The following is a 19,424-nucleotide window of genomic DNA, read 5'->3' as shown; positions in this document are numbered from 1 at the left end:
TGTGATACGTATCACATCACCAAAGTCTTGCTAATACACAGCCCTAGTAGAGATTAATGAAGACCAAATGTTTTCTTTGTCCAATAGGACATACAGGAAAATTTGTTATAGATAATTGTTTTTCAACAATTCTTGACAGAAATCCGCCCTCGGCCTGGACCCGGTTTTGAATTTTGTCCTTTTGAATTTTGTCCGCTTGTGTAACTAAGTTTGACACGCCTGCTCTGTGTTTACTCAGGTTCCAACAGGCAGCCTGTGCACGGTGCATGAATACAATAATGCACATGTTTACYTAAAGATAATTAAGTTGAACTAAAACGACTGTGCAATGGAGTCAAAACTGTTTATTCCCACTAAACTGTCTAATGATTGGATGAATTATTAGCAGTACCTTTATATAAAGGCTGAATATATCTTTACAGTGGTGAATGTAAAACTAATTTGGAATTTTAAAGCCTGTTGAGTGAGGCAGTGAAAGTTTTGAAGTATTTCTCCTATGATGTCATCTCGTTCCCTGCTGGGATGTATTTACTCTCTCTKTTTGTAGATAAACAGAGAAAATAACCCACAGATTAAAAAAACTTGGATCAGGAAACATGATTTTATAGATGTTATGTAGCTTTTAGAGTTGACAGGAAACCAGCTTTTACTGCATGCTTTAWATGCAAACACACCAAATATCCAATTCTTCTTCATTCCATTGATTTAGATACATGAAAACCACTCTTAGGTGACATATCCGTAAGGCATGTGCCATTTTAATGTAACTTATAATCTGTTTGATTGCAGGTTGTCATGGTTTCCTTCAGGAGATAAGGCTGGTTTTTAACGTTCTCTGAATTGGCTCGCTGTACTGTGGTTACCCTGCCCGACATAACCTGACGTACCCACAGGAACAACCAGTGACAAGGGCATGCACACCTATAATCATGAGAGTGCAGGAGAAAGCAGAGGTGTGTACACACAAATACCTGCTGATTCATTCAGTAGTCGCTCGGCGAACATTTGACAAATGCCTGCACAGAATCCCAAGAAAAAAAAGGCATGATAAGACTTGTGTCGATACCAGCTTAAATGACATTTGCATATAAATAACAAATAAGTGCACTTATTGGCAGTGATGTTTTTTTATCTCCAAATATTTGGTGGGGAACCAAGTRAATTCCATTCTTCTGTAGACTTCTCTAATATTCACAGCAGGAAAAGATGATCAGCCTGATGGAAGAAGTTAAGATATTGAAACTGATGGTGCAGGAGAAAGACAAGAGAATATCTGAACTGGAAAGAAGAGTGGATGATTTGGAACAATATTCAAGCAGAGAGGAGGTCATCACATCTGGACTGAAAACAAGACACAGAAAATACGCTCGAGTTGCTCGAGTTGCTCGAGTTGCTTCAGGTGAAATTACATCAGAGGATGCACCACGGGGTGAGATGCAAACACTGATTGAATTGCTGGGGTTGGTAAATGTTTAGAAATATCCTGATGTGATAATAGGTGTWATAGCTTCTYGTTATAAAGTTTTCGTAAAAATTCCTTATAGTTTTGACATATTTTGTTTGTCAAAAMAKAGGGAGTTGAAGGAAATTTTGTAACTAATTCATTGATTAGATGCAGTATCATTTTTTATACTTTTTGAWCATTTCAGCCTTTAAGTTAAAGCAGACAAAGAGTTGGTGTGTGTCTTATCATGTGTTCTTTCTTTTAGCCTAAATAAAATTGAGTTACGTTCTACGTCTGACATAAAAGGTAACATCTCCAGAGGTGTAGCCAGGAAGAGATGAACATTATAAGCTCAATTCATTATTATRGTWAAAAGAAGTTGTCAGTGTTTGGCAGAGTCTCTGCTTTAGAACAGGGCTCYTGTGTTTTGTTTTGATTTAGCTCAAGGTCTYACACTGAGGCCTGTGTGCTGAGTGCTGTACCTGATTGGAGTCAGAAGATTGCGAATAAAGTTTTAAAGAAGAAATCCAGCSGATTTATGTTTATTCAGACTTACCATTTTGAACAACGCACATTTTTCCTACAATGTCAACAAAGCATATGATTCATTCATGAATACTTTGGGAAGTTTGTATGAAGAAAAATTTTGATAAGAAAGATGTTGTTGACAAGGATGACCAAAGGGTTGAGAAATGCCTGTAAAAAAAGAACGATTTGTATTTATCTTTCTTAAAATTAAGAACAAAAGAAGCAGAAGACAGATACAAGGACTATAAAAATAAATGAATATGTATTACAAAAAAACAAAAAGAATATTACAGTAATTTATTAAGCAAATGTAATGGCGACACAAAAGCAACATGGGGAGTAATGAATGTTTTAAAAAACATAAGCTACAATCAGGTATTTCACAATACTTTGTAAAAGATAATAAGGAAAAATATGATCCAAGTGAAATAGCTAAAGAATTTAATCATTGTTATGTTAATGCTGGTCCAAGTCTTGCTGCTCAAATACCAAAAGCTGATAATGACGTGACTCAATCMGAAGTTGTGCAAACAGCATCTTTCTTGGTGAAACTGATGAGGAAAAAAATAATGAGTGTTGTMAAAAGAAATTTCGGATAACAGGTCAAAAGATTGGATGGACATGGACATGATGTTTGTTAAGGAAATAATGTGTTATGTTATTAAACCCTTTACATATGTATGCAATTTCTCATTTTCAACTGGAATATTTCCAAACAATATGAAAATAGCCAAGGTGATTCCCATTTATAAAAATGGTGAGAAATGTATACTTAGTAATTACAGACCAATATCCTTTTTACCACAGTTCTCAAAAATCTTAGAGAAGTTATTTGTGATCAGATTAGATCAATTCATCATTAAATATAATATTTAAAGTAGCAGTCAATATGTATTTAGAGCCAATAACTCTACTTCAATGGCTCTCATGGAACTGACAGAACAAATAACAAATGCTATAGATCAAAAATAATTTTGCGCTAGTATTTATGTTGATTTAAAGAAAGCATTCGACATGATTGACCACAGCATTTTCCTTGAAAAACTATATAAACATGGGATTAGAGGACCATTACAATGGATATCTAGTTATTTGGATAAAAGGAAACAGTTTGTACAAGTACATTATGTCAGACCTGAACAATGTGGAATCACGTGGAGTTCCTCATGGTTTTTTACTTGGCCCAAAACTATTTATCCTATATGTGAATGACTTGGTCAGTGTGTCAGGATTATTTAAATGTGTTTTGTTTGCTGATGATACCATATTTTTTTATTTGGGTAAAGAATGAATGTTAGAGAAAATGAAAGCAGAACTTGTGAAAATACAAACCTAGTTTAAATTCAACAAATTATCATTAAATTTGGACAAAACTAATTATATGACATTTACGAAGAGACAAAGAACTGTTAATATTCCATTTAGAGTTGATGGTGTGGAGATTGGTAGAGTCAATGAGGTAAAGTTTTTGGGTGTTATTGATGAGAAACTGACATGGAAACCTCATTTAAATTACTTAATAAAACTAGTTAAATCTATTGCATTGCTTTACAAAGTAAGGGACTTGTGTAATGATAAAGCTCTGTATATGTTATAGAACACATTAACCAGGAACTTGGTCTATTGTGTTGAGGCATGGGATAAAGCATGTAAGACTATGTTACAAATCCTGTTTTTGTTTGGCAGAAAAGGGCTATAAGAGTTATCACTCAAAAAAATCTATCACTATCCATCTAATATATTATTTTGTAAACTGAAATTATTGAAATTCTATGCTTTGGCTGATTATAACATTTGTTAGTTATGTATAAAGCACACCAAAACACATTACCTTTAAACATTCAGATAAACTTTGCGAAGAGAGAGAGAGCTGTTCTAATCTACAGGGAATAGAGATGTTCATGAAACCTAAATTTAGAACATGTTTGAAAGAACGGTGCACCTCAATTCAAGGAGTGAGATTGCGGAATAATCTGGGAGATGATGTTAAAACTAAAATACTACTACTACTACTACTACTACTACTACTACTACTACTACTACTACTACTAAAATAATTGATAAAGGTAAATAAATTGTAGCTACATCTGTGTTTAAATACTCAGTAATCAGTAATTTATTACAGCATCAGTGTGCAAACTGAGTGACACTGTCCCAGGGTCACGTTGAGGCAAATAAGGGCCCCGGAACACCTTCAGAATAACAGGTTCTTCAAAGTGACTGCTGGCATGTGTTCATCGTTTGACAACACATAAAAAAAACACATAAATGTCATACCACTGTGGTGTGAYGAGGACAGGAAACCTGCATGTGCTCCTGCTAAGACGTTGCCACCCTGAGGCTGATTATCAACATCAATCCCATCAGTCAGGTGTTAAAAGCTCAAAAGGTGTGAAGCTGGTAGTTGAGCATCTCACCGAGATGCAGTTCTGTAACAGAGCCATATGGTACATCGTCTCTCTTCAAACCTGAGTCTTAAAGAAATCCTTGAACGTACAGGGCATTCACTCTGATTGCATTTTCCACTTGTTCCACCATCACTGTACAATAAATAAAAACAACCTGGACTAATTTAACCTTGTGTTTGGGACAAGAGTACTGGACAATGTTCCCGAAAGGAACGCAGTGATCAAGAAGAACCTTAAGCCTCCATAATTGAGCTTAAAGAGCCAAGAGTTAATTGGAAATCACTCACCATGGGCAGAATTAGTGACTTGAAATCATTCCAGGTAGCCATGTGTCGGCAGGGCTGGCCCGTCACATAGGCAGTACAGGCAAGTGCTAAATGCTCTGTCAATCTTGGAGGCGCCACAAATGGGAAAAAATAAAAATCACACAAGGGAGGCCACCTGAAATCTAGAGCYGGTCCTGTGTGTTGACACTCAGCACAGTGATGTTGGCCCAAACAGGTGTGCCTCCATTTTGACAAGATGTAGGAATTTTAATAATGTCCCAAAACATTCAACAAGATTATTTTCTGGTGGATGTAGGAGATAAGCCTGGTCTGTAGGGCTTTGACCACAGATGASAAAACAACTGAATTAAGAGAGTTTATGAAAAAGAGGAAAAATAAGAGTAAAAATGTAGATCTGTAGGAACCGATGTAGACTGAAAAAAGATGAAAAATTGTTTGAAGGAGTGCAGTTCGGAGCTGAGCCTTATGTAAAAGCCCTGTAAGTAGATTTCGGGCGAAGTGCCAAGAGTTTGCAAACTTCTAAAAATACAAGTCCAATTTTTCAAATCTTCTTTTCATGTCAACAAAGTCTTCGAAGATAATTTCCCTAATCATTCAGCTCTGACCCAAAAAAAATCTTATTTGACTTGTTTTGTGATGGATGGCTCCCTCTTAGACTGCAAAGATTAAAGACATCCAAARTCAATTAAATGTTCTATCGACTCTAAATGTTATTAAAGTGTCTCACGGTGAGCACAATGTCCCAAATAAACAAACTGTTTTATTAACACGTCTAATGTTTAAACCCAAACAAGTTTAAAAGGGCATCCATGTTTTACCATAAAGAAGCAGATGCTATGGATTAGTCTAAAATGGGCATAAAGTGGGAGGAGAYGGGAATGAAGACACCTCAGAYTTTCAGACTCAAAATATGACAATAYGTGGTGACTAAATCTGAAAAGACAGGGGTGTCCAATCCTGGTTCCTGAGGTTCACTATCCTGCATATTTTAGAGGTTTCTCTGCTCCAACGCGTTTAATTTGGATGAATGAGTGATCAACAGTGAGAACCAGTTTTTCTATTTGTTCTAAGAGTTTGTTCTTCATTCCTTTGTGGTCTATTATCTTTGTGTTATTTTACTTGTGTCTTACCTTTCATTCAGTCCTTTTTCTCCTCAGTCAGTACCGGCRCCTGCCACGCCCACTCTCACCTTGTCTCCCCAGGTGTTTGTCATTTGTTCRCAAGTGTCGCCCTTTAACATGTTTGCTTCTTCTGTGTTGTGTCTGAGTCAGTGGAGCATAGTTCTACCAGCTTCTGATCCTTGCCTCCAGTGTTTGTTTCAGGTTTTGAAAGTAGAATTGCCTGCCTCGACAGCTGGGGGTATTATGTATTTTCCAGGCATAAGTAACTATGTTACTTCAGTTGTTATGAAAATGCTGTATATATCAAAAATTAATTTCTAACTGCCTTGAAATTGGCCTCTGTATCTTTAAAACCCTCCTACCATTTCTGACATTGGTGCTCTGTACCTGCAAGGGGTTATACAGTTCCATATGAATACATATTTTACAATCTGTGAGTAACTTTCAACATTTAGTWTAGTTTCAATTCTTTTTCCTTTATGTTTGGAACTTGTATGTTTAATTATGCTGCATTTCAGTTAGTTTGCACTAATCGGTGGAGCCCAAATATCAAATATGTGAACAAAAAGCCACAAATTACCTTCCAAGAGAGGGAAAATGGTGATATCCCCAACATCTCATTTGTTATCAAATCTGGTGCGCTTGAAAGAATCCCATGCCCAAAGCATCAGGATTTAAAAAAATGTTTACAACTTTTGTGCATAATTTTGTCAAGTATCAAATTTCAAACTGATATGCTCAAATTTGAAGACAAAACATTGTTTGGCGTGATAATTGCAATTTYATTTAAAATGGACGACTTCCTGTAYAATAAGGTGCCATGAGACATTTTCACACCATATTTCATATATGTACATTAAAGTATTTTGCACAGACCAGGKAACTGTCAGCTGAACCAAAACTAAAATGTTTTTAAATTTGTACRTAGACTGATCCAACTTTTCCAAAGTCTCTGCAGCTCAAAGCTCACAAAGAATACATCAACTGTCCAAAGGGATTACACTATTATTATAAGATTTACACCTGTCACACTTTGTTTTGCTTTCTTCATCCTTTAATCCCAAATTTTTATTCCACTTTTCCTGCGCTGACTTTCCACTTCATTAATGTGGAGCCAACAATTATGTCAGTGAGGACGATTTGATTATTAAACAAGAATCTGTTTTTAATTATATGAAAATAACTANGCTTTGAGACTAATGATGATATATTAAACTAATTTGAAAGATTTGATTTGTACTTGATAATAACATATTGTAGTTCCAAAGTGTGCATGTTACTCACCAAACAGAAAAATGTGCTTTCAGTTCAGTCACTGGATATGGGAATGTGCAGTCCAGGTCAGCTAATAAATGAGAACTTTCCAATGGAAATGTGCTGCCTCAATTTTGAAAATTTTAGTAGGCAACAAATTATTTTGTTTTAACTGGTTCTGTTAGGAGATTGTCCTTAAATAGGCTTATTAACCAGTGTCACAGCCAGGAAACCACAGGTAACCCGGATGAAGCTGAAGAAGGGAGTTTTGAGTCCAAAGCACCACTATAAAGGCACTATAAATTCTAAGCTATGAAATCAGTGAAGTTGTGTGAYGAAACTAGTGTCATTTTGTTCTCAGAGCAGCCACACTCGTCCCTTCTCAACACCGTCTGTGAAAGATTTGTGGTGTGTGTGAGTGAATATTATTGGGGAAAATTACAGATTTTTGAGGGTCAAGATACAGGTAAATGTCCAAAGTGGTTCAAATGTATCACCGTGTAACTGAACACTCCTCTTCATTATGAAAGCACCAACACATATCATATAGCACCTTTCCTTGGAAAGACAAAGGAAACGCTCAGAGTTGAGGGAAAGCTGGAAGGAGTTGTTGTGGAAATATCTGTTTAACAAGAACAGAAATACGTGATTCAAAGAATAAAGGCACTTTGTACAACAGTCAGCTGAGGTTGTTTATTGCAATAAACAAGAACACAAAATTTAACACAGAGCCATCAGGCTGTCTGTTAAGATCTATGCTAACAGTCAGTTCTAATGGCTAACTTTGAAAATACTGTTTCATCATACAGATCAGATCATGATGTCACTCCAAGACCAAAAGAAAGAAAGATAAAGAACAGAGTAAAACACAGTAAAGCTGATGTCATTGGGTCAGTTGACTATCTTTTAACCTGACCTAACAAGTATCATTCCATTACAGAGTGATGGCCCACTGTCTCTGCATGCTTTAGAGGTCTCCCTGCTTCAACACCTGAGTGATTCTGCTAAACTTGATGACTTTCTGACTAGAAAATTGTAGATTTGAAACAGATGCGTTAAAGCAGAGAAACACCTTAAAAACAGGCAGGACAGTGGGCCTCAAGGACCAGGAACCGGAACCTCTGGCAGCTCTGTTGTCACAAGATAACGCCATAAAAACAAATGTCTAAGCTTGTCCTCTCTCAGCTTCTGTAGGTGATCATGCTGGGTAAATAAAACTCCACACAAATCTGTTTTCTTTTGTTTGTATGGCAACAACATATCTGCAAAAGATGTACAAGCTGGCTGTGTTCGACATGTTTTCTTTGATTGGTTTAAAAAAAAGCTAATTAAGATAAAGGTCAGCTGAGGTTTGCTTGATTCTGAAAATTACTTGAAAACTCCTTTTCTAGTTTCTGCATCTCGCAGCACAACCCTCATTTTTCACTTATGTACGTGAAGAAAGAAAGCCTCTCTAATGAAATAATCACTCATTAGTAACCAGAACAAATCCTTGTTTTTCTCATGTGAGTGTCAGGAGCCAAAAGTTAAGATTTTTTACGTCAACATTGATTTATTGTTACATTTATCATTTAGACAAAGTTTTGGACAGTTTTCAGCCTCCGTCTAAAGTAGGACATTGCTTCCCTGCCACAGAGAATGCTAAAAAACATTTAACCAACATTCATGGCAAATTAGTTGAAATCAGACGAGGATTTGTATTTTAAAAAGCCCCCCAAACTCTGCATTCCGGTTTTTTACAGCTCTATTTTCAGGACCCATCTGAAAATCACATGAAGACTTTATTTCCTTGGAACAATTATCCATTTAAGAGTGATGCGCAAGGGTGACAAACGCAGCATGCTTCTTGTAAACAGGTCAGAATATTAGATCCCGATGACATTTTTAAAACTCAAAAGACGAGTTGACGGTTTCCTGTCCTGAACAAAAAGAAAGTGGATTTTTTTGTTTGACTTGTAGATGAATGTGAATAATCCACTGAATGTTCCCAGAGGCTTTAGATGTTTCTTCTTGTCCTGACCTGCTCTGTCAACTATTAACTGCATCTGCATTTTACATGTGCTGATGAGGGGAGCCAGCATGCTATGGATCACAGACCATGTTCTGTTAAACTGTTTGTTTAACGTTCACGTCGTTTTAACCAAATGAGTTTATTTTTACCAGCTGCAGGAAGAATTTCTTCTGTGTTACATCTTTACAAATTAGTTGTTGGAAGCCCAGCGTATAAAATTATAAGCATCATTTCAGAAATGTTTCAGGACTGTTTCAAAAACAATTCCTGTAGTACCAGAAAAGGAGAAAATTTGGACCAAAAGTGAAATGTGGCTGTGAGACCACCTTTATTAGGTCTGTTCTTAGACGAAAACACAACAACCTATGCATCAGTATAACTGAGTTTTATTAAAGGAGACATATGCAGAATACACGTTTTTAGTAGTTTAATACATTTTGTTGTGTACTTGGAGTATCTAGTGGTCATTTTCCACTAGCGTCTCTACAGCACGGTTCAACTTGGCTTAACTCTTTACAAAATGAACTTATTTGGCACGGTTCGAGTGGTTTTCCTTTACACTTCAATAACAGCTCTAGTGGGTGGGTTCTTTGTAAAGTTGGGCGGCCCCAGAGCCTGAAAATTGATGCCACATGCCTTAGCAGCTGGTGGTTATGCTACATTAAGCTAATTGGCAGCCACCATTAAACATAGTAGAAGAAGACCATGAAAAGATATACAGCACAACAATGGAGGACATGACTGTTGAGTAGCTCGACCAGTGACTCCACCCCCTAACCAATCAGTGACCAACAGTCTTCTGACGTTGCATTTTCAGGCCAACATGGTACACTTGGACCCACAGAGAAGTATGTTCTGACTAGTGAAAAAGCCTTAGAGAGCCAAGTTGCTACTGTGAAAAAAGTGCTAAAAAAGACCACAGGAGTGCAGAAAAGTTTAATTTAGTCTCTCCCTGTGCTGCATAGATGTCTTTATGTGTTTGGGTCATATTTTTAATCTGTTCAGTTTTCCACATTCCCAATTATGTCTTCTGAGCCATTACCTCACAGTGTTGGCTGTGGAACTACTAAAAGTGGTCTTAGATTTCCAGTTAATCAGTCCCAAAAACCCACAGTTCTGCAGGTTTTTTGTCTTTATTGGAACATGGTGGAGTGGACAGTGATCATTGGAAGTGATTTAAAATAGAAAAGAAGGATTTTAAAGCATAAAGCTATCATGGAGGTAGAAGACCCAGAAGGCAAACAGGTCTTGAGGAACTCAAGGAAGTTACCGGACTGTAGTGTGAAACCAACAACGCTATGTGTAGAATCAGATAGTTGAAGAATCCTGTTGAAGAAACAGTTAAATTTCTCACCAAACAGATGAGCTAATGGCTAAGTCTGAGCTGCATTAAGATCAAAGGGATTTGTGCAAAAGTTATTTTTAAACCTGAACATTGCAGTCAAATTAACGTTAGCATTTGTGGTTATTCATAGAAAATTCGACACTTATTTGTAAATGTAAAAACGACCCATATGGTCGTTTTTGCAGAAAAAAAGTGGCTTGTCATGCAAACTGATGACAGTGTAAAAGTTTATAAAATGGAAATTGTTTGAACTGCTTTGACCTCATTAGACTGGAGCTGTTTAAAAATGGCACTGGTCACTCACTTTGGACCTTGGCCCTGCTCTGATTAGCCGATTAGTCTGGGCAGAATTGAGCTCTGTTTCTCCAAACTGAGGTCATTTATAGCACTATCTACAATCAGTCAGATATTATTGCTCATAACATTTTCACAATTTCTGTATGCCTTAACACAGATGTTTGGCTGTGAACCAATACAGTATATTTTATAACCCGGTCATTTGGCATTCATCAGACTCATGTTTCACCACAATGCCTCGTTATCTTTTGAGACTGTTGGCATCATAAACTGCACCGAGGGTTTTAATGGACGTGATTACGGCTTCAGTAGGAGAAATGAACTTGTTTCACCATATGCCATTTTCACAGTCTTATTTTAAAACCAAACCCAGGAAACCATTTTTAAATAAATTTTCCACTGACTGAAAATTAAAACATTTAGTCGTTTAATGGATACAGTACTGAAACATGATCAATGTTGTACAGAATCTATTTTAAGTGTCTTTGTTTAAAACATTCAATTTGTTTTTACACTAACTCAGATTTTATGCAGCCAGTTTCCAGTTTAAATAATATTTATGATAAATTCTGCTATGAGAAATATATTTTTTTCTTTAATGAAATGTTTGCAGTGATATGTAATGTTTCCAGATACCAGTGGCCTGCTTTAATGTGCGCAGTTGTTTAATGATTGCTTTTAAGTAGCTTATGTTTTTTTTACTATAATAATTTATAGACCATTCCTGTGTTTTATTTCTACAACATAAATATCAGGAGAAGAAGCTGAGCAGCATTTCAATAACTGCATCTAGTTTGAATAAAAAAAGCTCAAAATCCTCCATTTGTTATTTTGTTAGTTCGTTCCATCTCGCATCCAGTAGCAGCATATTTCTCTTAAAACTCAGCTGAAATCACCACTGCTAGGTTTTCTGTGTTGATTTTTCATTTTGTCACATACCTTAGTTCTTTAATAATTTAGTTATTTAATGTTGTTGGTGACATTTTATTTATTTGGCATTTTGGTGAACTAAAATTTTTCCATGGAAAATGCTTCAAATTCTGAGACATTTTCAATTTGTAAATTTGTAGAAATTTGACATTTATCCAAGATTGTTATGCTTGACTTGGTTCTGAAATGAGTTTCTGCTTTTGAAAAATGTCTGGTTGTATTAATTACAAAAAAGTCAGGGAACAAAAATATGCTAACTTGAAGCAAATTCCATGGATTTCTAAGAAAGAAATGGTTTCAATAGGCAGCAGAGAAGTCGAAATTAACACATGGATTTTGTTATGTTTGGTCAGGATGCTATGCTAACAAGCTGCAGGATGTGGTTTTATATTCAGCAAACTGATGTGAAAGTGATGTAGAATTTGAAGTGAATAAGTGTTAGTGACATTACTGACAATATTTTCAACATATAAAACTTTAAACAGAAAGTGTCTACAGAACAGGAATAGACTGGCATGATACTATGGTTTATATAATACTATATACTACAATATAATACTATACTATATAATACACTACGGTTTTGTGGTATTAAAATAGAAATTTTAAGATGCATCCAGATTTCTTTGCTTTAAAAACAGATTTTTTTCAAACATTTTTATTTATGATGATCTTTAAGATTCAAGAAGGATAATAATTTCATTTATATAGAAACATTTTTGTATTTATTTATGGCTTTTATTGCGAAGGAATAAGGTATTTTTGGTTGTGGTTTTCTTTATGTTGTCCAATGTCAACAGCTGATCCGGTCATGGTTTTGTTTGTGGGTCAAATCTGTCAATGCAACAACTGGCCCAGTAATGGTTTTGTTTGTGGGTCAAATCTGTAAACGCCAACAACTGGCCCAGTAATGGTTTTGTTTTTGGCCAAATCTGTCAATGCCAAAAACTGGCCCAGTAATGGTTTGGTTTGTGGCCAAATCTGTCAATGCCAAAAACTGGCCCAGTAATAGTTTTGTTTGTGGGCCAAATCTGTCAAWGCCAACAACTGGCCTGGTCCTGGTTTGGTTTGTGGGCCAAATCTGTCAATACCACAATTGGCCCTGTTGTGGTTTATGCTGTGCTGGCCCATGCGTGAACCACCTCTGTCAAGCCACATCTGGGCCAACAAAGGGACATCATTTTATGCATTATATCAGCTGACAGAGTGTTAGTGCAATGTGTGGACCAGAAATGTCCACACAGAAACTATGGTCTCCTTTGATGCCACATCGCTCTTTACGTGCGTTCCTGTCGATAAGGCGATGGATGTGGTCTGTGTAAGATTAAAATCAGACATTACTCTAATGGCTGAGTCACACTACAAGACTTTAAACCAGTCGGCCGATTTTCAAAGACAGAGAGAGCTCACACGTGAAGATAAAAAAAATCGTGGAGCTACCAGGTTTGATCCTACAGTGTGTGGTGTACAGCCACACAGCAAGAGACAACCCACCACACAAGAAAAGATATTTCATTCATGATTCAGATGTATACCAGAGGAAAAACAATTCCATAGGACTTTTAACATCCAGCAGACTTTCTGTTGAGTCATGACAGTTTTTTGTCTTCTGTATTTGGAATCCCCTCCGTGTTTACATCACCTCACTTTTTGATTGGCCACACGTCTCATTCATCGGGCTGAGAGCTCGGGTGAACACTACACACACTGTTGATATCGGGCCAAAAAACCAAACATGTTGAATATAGATCACTCTTAACTCACCACCCACAGTGGGAATATCTGCTCAGATTATCTTTAGAGCAATCACGATCATCTGGATTTCCTTAAGATTGTCAGAAGGGCAAAAATAGGCCGATTTTCTTGTAGTGTGACACCTGCCTTAGCAGCAGAACCACTCTTTCCACAGAACAACTGTGTCAACTTCTGAAACTGTGCCTGGAATCAACCTATTTCACATATGGAAAGCAATACAATAGGTAGAAACATGGGTGTGCTATGGGCTCCCCACTTTCCCCTATTGTTGAAAACCTGAACATGGAGGAGGTGGGAAAGAGAGCTCTGATGTCCTTTACAGGTGACATCACCTTTACAGGTGATTCCCATCACCCACTGGAAACAAGTTAGGAGTCATCAGAACTCTGTACCACAGAGCAGACAGTGTCCCCACAAACACAGGAGCCAGAGAGAAAGAAGTCACACACAAGACAGGCCCTGGAGCAGTGCGATAATCCTGACTGGGCATTTCTGAAAGCAGACAAGAAACCCAAACTGGATTCCACCCAACAACCAGCTGAAAATGAAGACCCTTAACCCAGACCCAAACCAGACGTCATTCGATATGTGGTGGGCGTTTCAGAGAAACTGACACGTTTATTCTCTAATCATGATGTCCCAGTGGCTTTCAAACCCCAAAACACGTTACGACAAAGATTAGTTCACCCCAAAGATCCAGTTCCCTGGCCAAAACAGAGTAATATAGTATATGCTGTTAAGTGTCAGGAGGACTGTGATCAGTCATACATTGGGGAAACAAAACAGCCACTGTTCAAAAGAATGAGCCAGCACAGACAAGCTACTTCGCTGGGTCAGGACTCTGCAGTTTACACTCATCTACAGGCCAGTGGTCACTCTTTCAGAGATGAAGATGTTCTCATCCTTGATAGAGAGGAACGTTGGTTTGAGAGAGGAGTAAAGGAAGCCATCTTTGTGGAAAAAAAACATCCACTATTAAACAGAGGTGGAGGCCTTTGTGTCCAGTTGTCCTCCTCCTACAATGCTGTAATTGCAAATATGACTCAGCCTTCTGTGAGCAAAAGGTGTGAATCAGGGCCCCAACGATAACCAACACAACACAAAGAGGGGGAAAAAAAGACAAAAACAAGGGGACGTTTGAGCCCCACCTGCACTAACCACAAACAGATAACACAACACCAAAGAACCACAGCATCCAAACCAATAAGTCAGGTATTGCTTATAAGGCTGAGTTCACCTGAAACTCATCAGACTGAAGAAGTCTTTTGGACGAGAGACGAAACGTTTCACTAAAGAAGAACCCAATCCAGAGGCCCTACTTATTTTTCTTTTTGTTTTTTTTTCTACCTGGATTACTGAGATGCATCAGGACATTTTACTACTTCATGTTTATGATTTAAGGGAAAAAGAAATGTAAAAAGAAACTTCTTTAATCTGGTTAAGACAGCAAGGCCAGAAATGTCAACAAGCTCTTTTACAGCTAGCGGGCAAAATGTCAAATTGTCTCCTTTCTAGTTTTGAGGTGTTCATGAAAGGGAGGTATGTTGTGCGAGCTGGAACATGTTAATTCCCATAAAGACTGCTTGCTTAGTGAGAGTCGTACACATGCGGTGTGTCTCATATTTATGTTTATTGACAGAGATAAAGCTTGAGGTTCTCAGCTTTTCGACAACAAGACTTTTATAGTGTGACACCAGACGAGCCTCAATTACCAAACATTTTTTACATGCGGTATAAAAAAGTGAACTGAGTGCATTTACATAGTGCCATCCAGCCACACAAGCATAGGTGCTTTTGAATAACAGGGGACAATTTCTCAATTTTTATAATCAAAGTTTTTCAGTCTTTTACTGGTTTTTGCTCTGCAGGTATTATGACGTGTACAGTAGCTTTGATTTGGTCTCCTAAATCAGAAGAGGCACTTACTTGGCTCATTGGGGTCTCTAAAGTAGTGTATAGAGATGTTATTGCTCAATAAATAAAGCACTAAATGTTCGTTCATCACTTAATAAAACAGCAATCTCATTGCTAAAATAAAAGTTATTTGTGAAACTGTTGTAGTTGGCTGCTAAGACATGAAGGTGTTTAGCACAAAGTAGACTGATCTGTCTGGAGTCTTGGCTCCTGTCTCCATTCTTTTAAACGTTTATTGCGTCCTTTCAAACTCTGCTTTAACCACAACTCTATTGATGTTATTGGTGAATGTGGTGCCGTGACACTGTGGGCTAAACATTGCACGGTCACAGGGTTCCCCTGGTGGTGCAAAAGCAAACATACTGTATAGGTCTGTAATGGTAATGGTGCTTATTACTCTCTGGGAGTTCTTTGAAATACCTAAACTCAGTCGCAAATTCGGGGCTATACAGGGTTCATTTCAACACACTGTGCAGCAGCCAGGATTAAACCATCAACCTTTCAAGTGACTCTTCCTCCTGAGTCACAGCTGCTTTGAAATACACAAACCAGCTGCAATGTCTGATTGCTCTGACTTGAAAAGTGTGTGGAGACACGTCTTTAGAAAGCATTTGTTCAGGATGTCCTCTGTTCCTTCTCTGCACACGTCTAAACCAGGAGAGTCAAACTCATTTTCAGTGATTGCTACATGAGCATTATGGTGACCCTCAAAGGACCAGTCATACTCAAACAATAACTGAGCTCTATGTTGTATTTTCTGCATACAAACAGTTTGTCACATGGTTTAAACCATCTCAGCATTGTGGCTTAAAGTTTGTCTCCAAATTGCACAACCTAAATCTTCCCCATGCCATATACTAAGGACAAAAAGTAAGAAAATGAGTGTTTGGTTGATTCTTTCTTTGTTGCAACAATGCTTCTTGACAATAAATCTTATGTCCAGTAATTTTTCTTTTAAATGATGCCACATTTGTAAGGAACATGGATTTGTAGGATGAGCAGTAGAGCTCAGTGTGTTGGTTGCGCACATGAAAAGTTAGCCAAATCTTCTCTGCCAAACAGCTTATTTTGATGTTGCTACTGACTCTTGTTTTGAACTTTGAGCTGCCAATCAGGTGCCAACTATAAGATTTATTGCCAAGAAGCACAACAAAGAAATAACCTACCAAACACTAATTTCATAACTTTTTGTGCTAAATATATTAAGCTTGTCCACTTCAATCGCTCCCAGTAAACATTTGAAAATGTTCTCTCTCCACGTCTAACTCACTTCTCCCTTTGTGTTTGCAGGTCCTGCAGGTGAATCTAGTGATGTCCATCCTGCTGTATGTGACGGTCCTTGTTTACCTCTATGGTATCCAGGCAACCAACATGGGCAGCGGTCGCCATGGACAACAGCATCGGCAGCAGCAGCCGAGCCCTGACCCTTTAAACTCCCTCATAATCCAGCTCCTTCAGGCTGACCTGACGAGAGGGAGAACCAGGGGAAACCATAGCCAGCAGGGGAAAGGCAGGGACACAGAGCTGCAGGAAAGCCTTCCTCCTCACCTGAGCCACAGCTTTCCTTTCAGGGAGCAGGGCGACGAGGACCAGTGGGAAACCGGGGGTCGGAGCGGGGGGAGCAAAGACGGCGCGGCGGCGGAGCAGCAAGTGATGCTGCTGAACTCAGATCTACTCAGGAAGCAGAAACGATTTAACTCGCCTCGGGTGTTGCTGAGTGACCGGCTACCTCTGCAGCCGCCACCGCTGTACCTCGCGGATGACTTCGTGAGCATCCGACCAGACGGAGGCGCAGCGGGAAACAAGACACGGAAGAAACGCTACGCTGAACACCGGAGCTACCGCGGGGAATATTCTGTCTGTGACAGCGAGAGCCACTGGGTGATAGACAAAACCCAGGCTGTGGACCACAAGGAGCAGTCTGTGACTGTTCTGGCCAAAATTAAAACCAGTGCCACGCAGGAAATCAAACAGTACTTTTATGAGACGCGCTGCCGGACCCCCATGCCCTTCAAAGGGGGCTGCAGAGGAATCGATGATAAGAACTGGAACTCGCAGTGCAAGACTACACAGACATACGTTCGAGCGCTGACACAGGTTCGCAACTCCGTGGGATGGAGGTGGATACGCATCGACACGTCCTGCGTGTGTGCTTTGTCACGGAAACGTCACAGGACGTAAGCAAAGCATCACTGGGAGCTACCTTTCTGGAATTCCACTTCCTGTTTGGGATTTTACTTCCACAGCGCTCCCTGCCATGGGATCATGCATCATGGTTGGTGAACAGCAACATTCAGCTACAAACGATACTCCTCCTGAAGGAATCTCGGGTCCTTTTAAAGAATATTTCAAATCATTCTGCTGCAAGCTGTTATGGACAAACTCTTGGAGAGTGGGTGGCGAGGCGAGGGAAAATGTGTGTGTGTGAGGGAGGACTGTTCATATAAATTATTTAAATTATATAAAATGCATGTAGTTGATACATGTTTATCTATCTATATATGATGTACAAATATATTTGTGTTATTTATTGAAAAAAGTTATAAAAATGGATTAAAAAAACCATGAAAACTCACTTTGAGACTATAATACAAAGCAAGGGCTGCAAAAGGTGCTTCACAGGGAGACTCTATATGTGCCTTGACTGGTGTGAGGAAAAGACTTGGTAACAAGAGTTACTGTAAATGTTAGTGGTGAACTTTAGAGCAGCAGACTTATCTTGTCCAAATGATCAAATCCTGATATCCCAACAAAATGCAGTTTCTAGAAAAACATAAAATGTCTTTGCGTTTAAAACAACTATGATGCCCATTTAGTCCATTTATTCTTTTGGGAGGCAATTCTAACAAAGAAAACATAATTTTCGCTTGTAATATCTGACTTTGACCAGTAGAAATTAATTTATTTGTTTGGCTTATCACTTGTCACATGGACACTGTTCACTACGTTTTGCTGTCACATGGAATCACTGGCAATTTTTGTTTCTTCCATTGAATAAAACCCATATTTCTAAAAGATAGAGCTATTTTATGTCCCATTAACTATTTCAAGTTATGTTGGTGCCAAAGATTAGTTAGATTAGATCATATATATGTTATAGCAATGTGTTTTTTTTCAGTAATACATCTTTCTTTTTTTACCAAATTTGCTTTGATCTGCTTATTTTGCAGTTTTGTTGGACACGGTTTCAAACATGACAATATCATATAAACGAAGTACAAAATAGTTTTAAAAATTGTGTTTGGCTTTGACATCCAGATGAAACAGGACCTGGAGATGCAGTTGGACCACAGTGTTAAAAGGTGCTCTGTACCCACCAGGCATGGRCTGGATTTTGGTTTCAGAGTTTACCACAGTTTTTAACAATGTCCCGGTTTCAAATTCACAAAATTTTACCACCATAATTTAAACTGCTTTCAACAAGATTCAGGTTTTACATAGTAGCTTTTCGCATTACTCATTGGTTGTCTGTTTTCTGGACATTTTTCTTGAACATTTGAAGAAGAGAACATTTTAAAAAGATTTCAGTCACAAAAAACACTCAGACAGGATTTGGCCTTTAGATAATTGACACTCAAGCCTTTTTAAGGTAACATTGTTTTTGCAAACACATTTTTAAATTTGTATTTTGCTTTTATTTTACCAGGCAAATCCCATTGAGATCCAGATTTCTTTTGCAAGGGAGGCCTGAAAGCAACTTATTATACCTTTTTTGGTCTGTGGAAGGAAACCGGAGTCCCCGGAGAAAACCCACACTGGCACAAAGAAAAGAGGACCTTTCTGCTGTGAGGCATCAGTGCTAACCACTGATCCATCGTGCTGCCACATCAAGATATACTTGTTAGCATAGCTCATTGTGAAAGCTAATTAATTAGCTAACATCAGGCTCCCAGTGTTCCTTTATAAATAACAAACCAACAGATGATCTGTGCAATGAATATAATTACTTTAACCAAAATTTATCTTGTTTTATTTCTATATTTTACTCTGGTCTCCCACCAAACCAAACACATTTTATTCAACTGTCTTTTTCTCTGACAGGGATTTAGCCAACTGTGGCGATTTTGACTGTTCTTTTGCTCTGTGCATCAAATTCTAAAAAAACTACAAATAAATAAAAAATGATAAGC

General features: G+C 38.1%; 1 protein-coding gene across 3 annotated transcripts in view; it reads left to right on the top strand.

Annotated features, from left to right (window-relative positions):
- ntf3 (neurotrophin 3) overlaps window positions 1–18,311 on the top strand; it is a 53,511-nt gene extending 35,200 nt beyond the window's left edge. Inside the window, exons 2-3 of one of the 3 annotated variants that reach the window (XM_014018454.1) lie at window positions 790–953; window positions 16,585–18,311. In XM_014018454.1, coding sequence (XP_013873908.1) covers window positions 930–953; window positions 16,585–17,475 — 915 coding nt within the window. In that variant the 5' untranslated portion in view covers window positions 790–929 and the 3' untranslated portion in view covers window positions 17,476–18,311. Of the gene's footprint in view, window positions 1–789; window positions 954–982; window positions 1,400–16,584 lie in introns of those variants that run through there. The other 2 variants (XM_014018456.1, XM_014018455.1) reach the window with 2 other exon arrangements.
- The last annotated feature ends 1,113 nt before the right edge of the window (window positions 18,312–19,424 follow it).

This window comes from Austrofundulus limnaeus, unplaced genomic scaffold (genome assembly GCF_001266775.1).
Source record: "Austrofundulus limnaeus strain Quisiro unplaced genomic scaffold, Austrofundulus_limnaeus-1.0 Scaffold193, whole genome shotgun sequence".
Classification (NCBI taxonomy): domain Eukaryota; kingdom Metazoa; phylum Chordata; class Actinopteri; order Cyprinodontiformes; family Rivulidae; genus Austrofundulus; species Austrofundulus limnaeus.
This window is presented reverse-complemented; position numbering and strand designations above follow the sequence as displayed.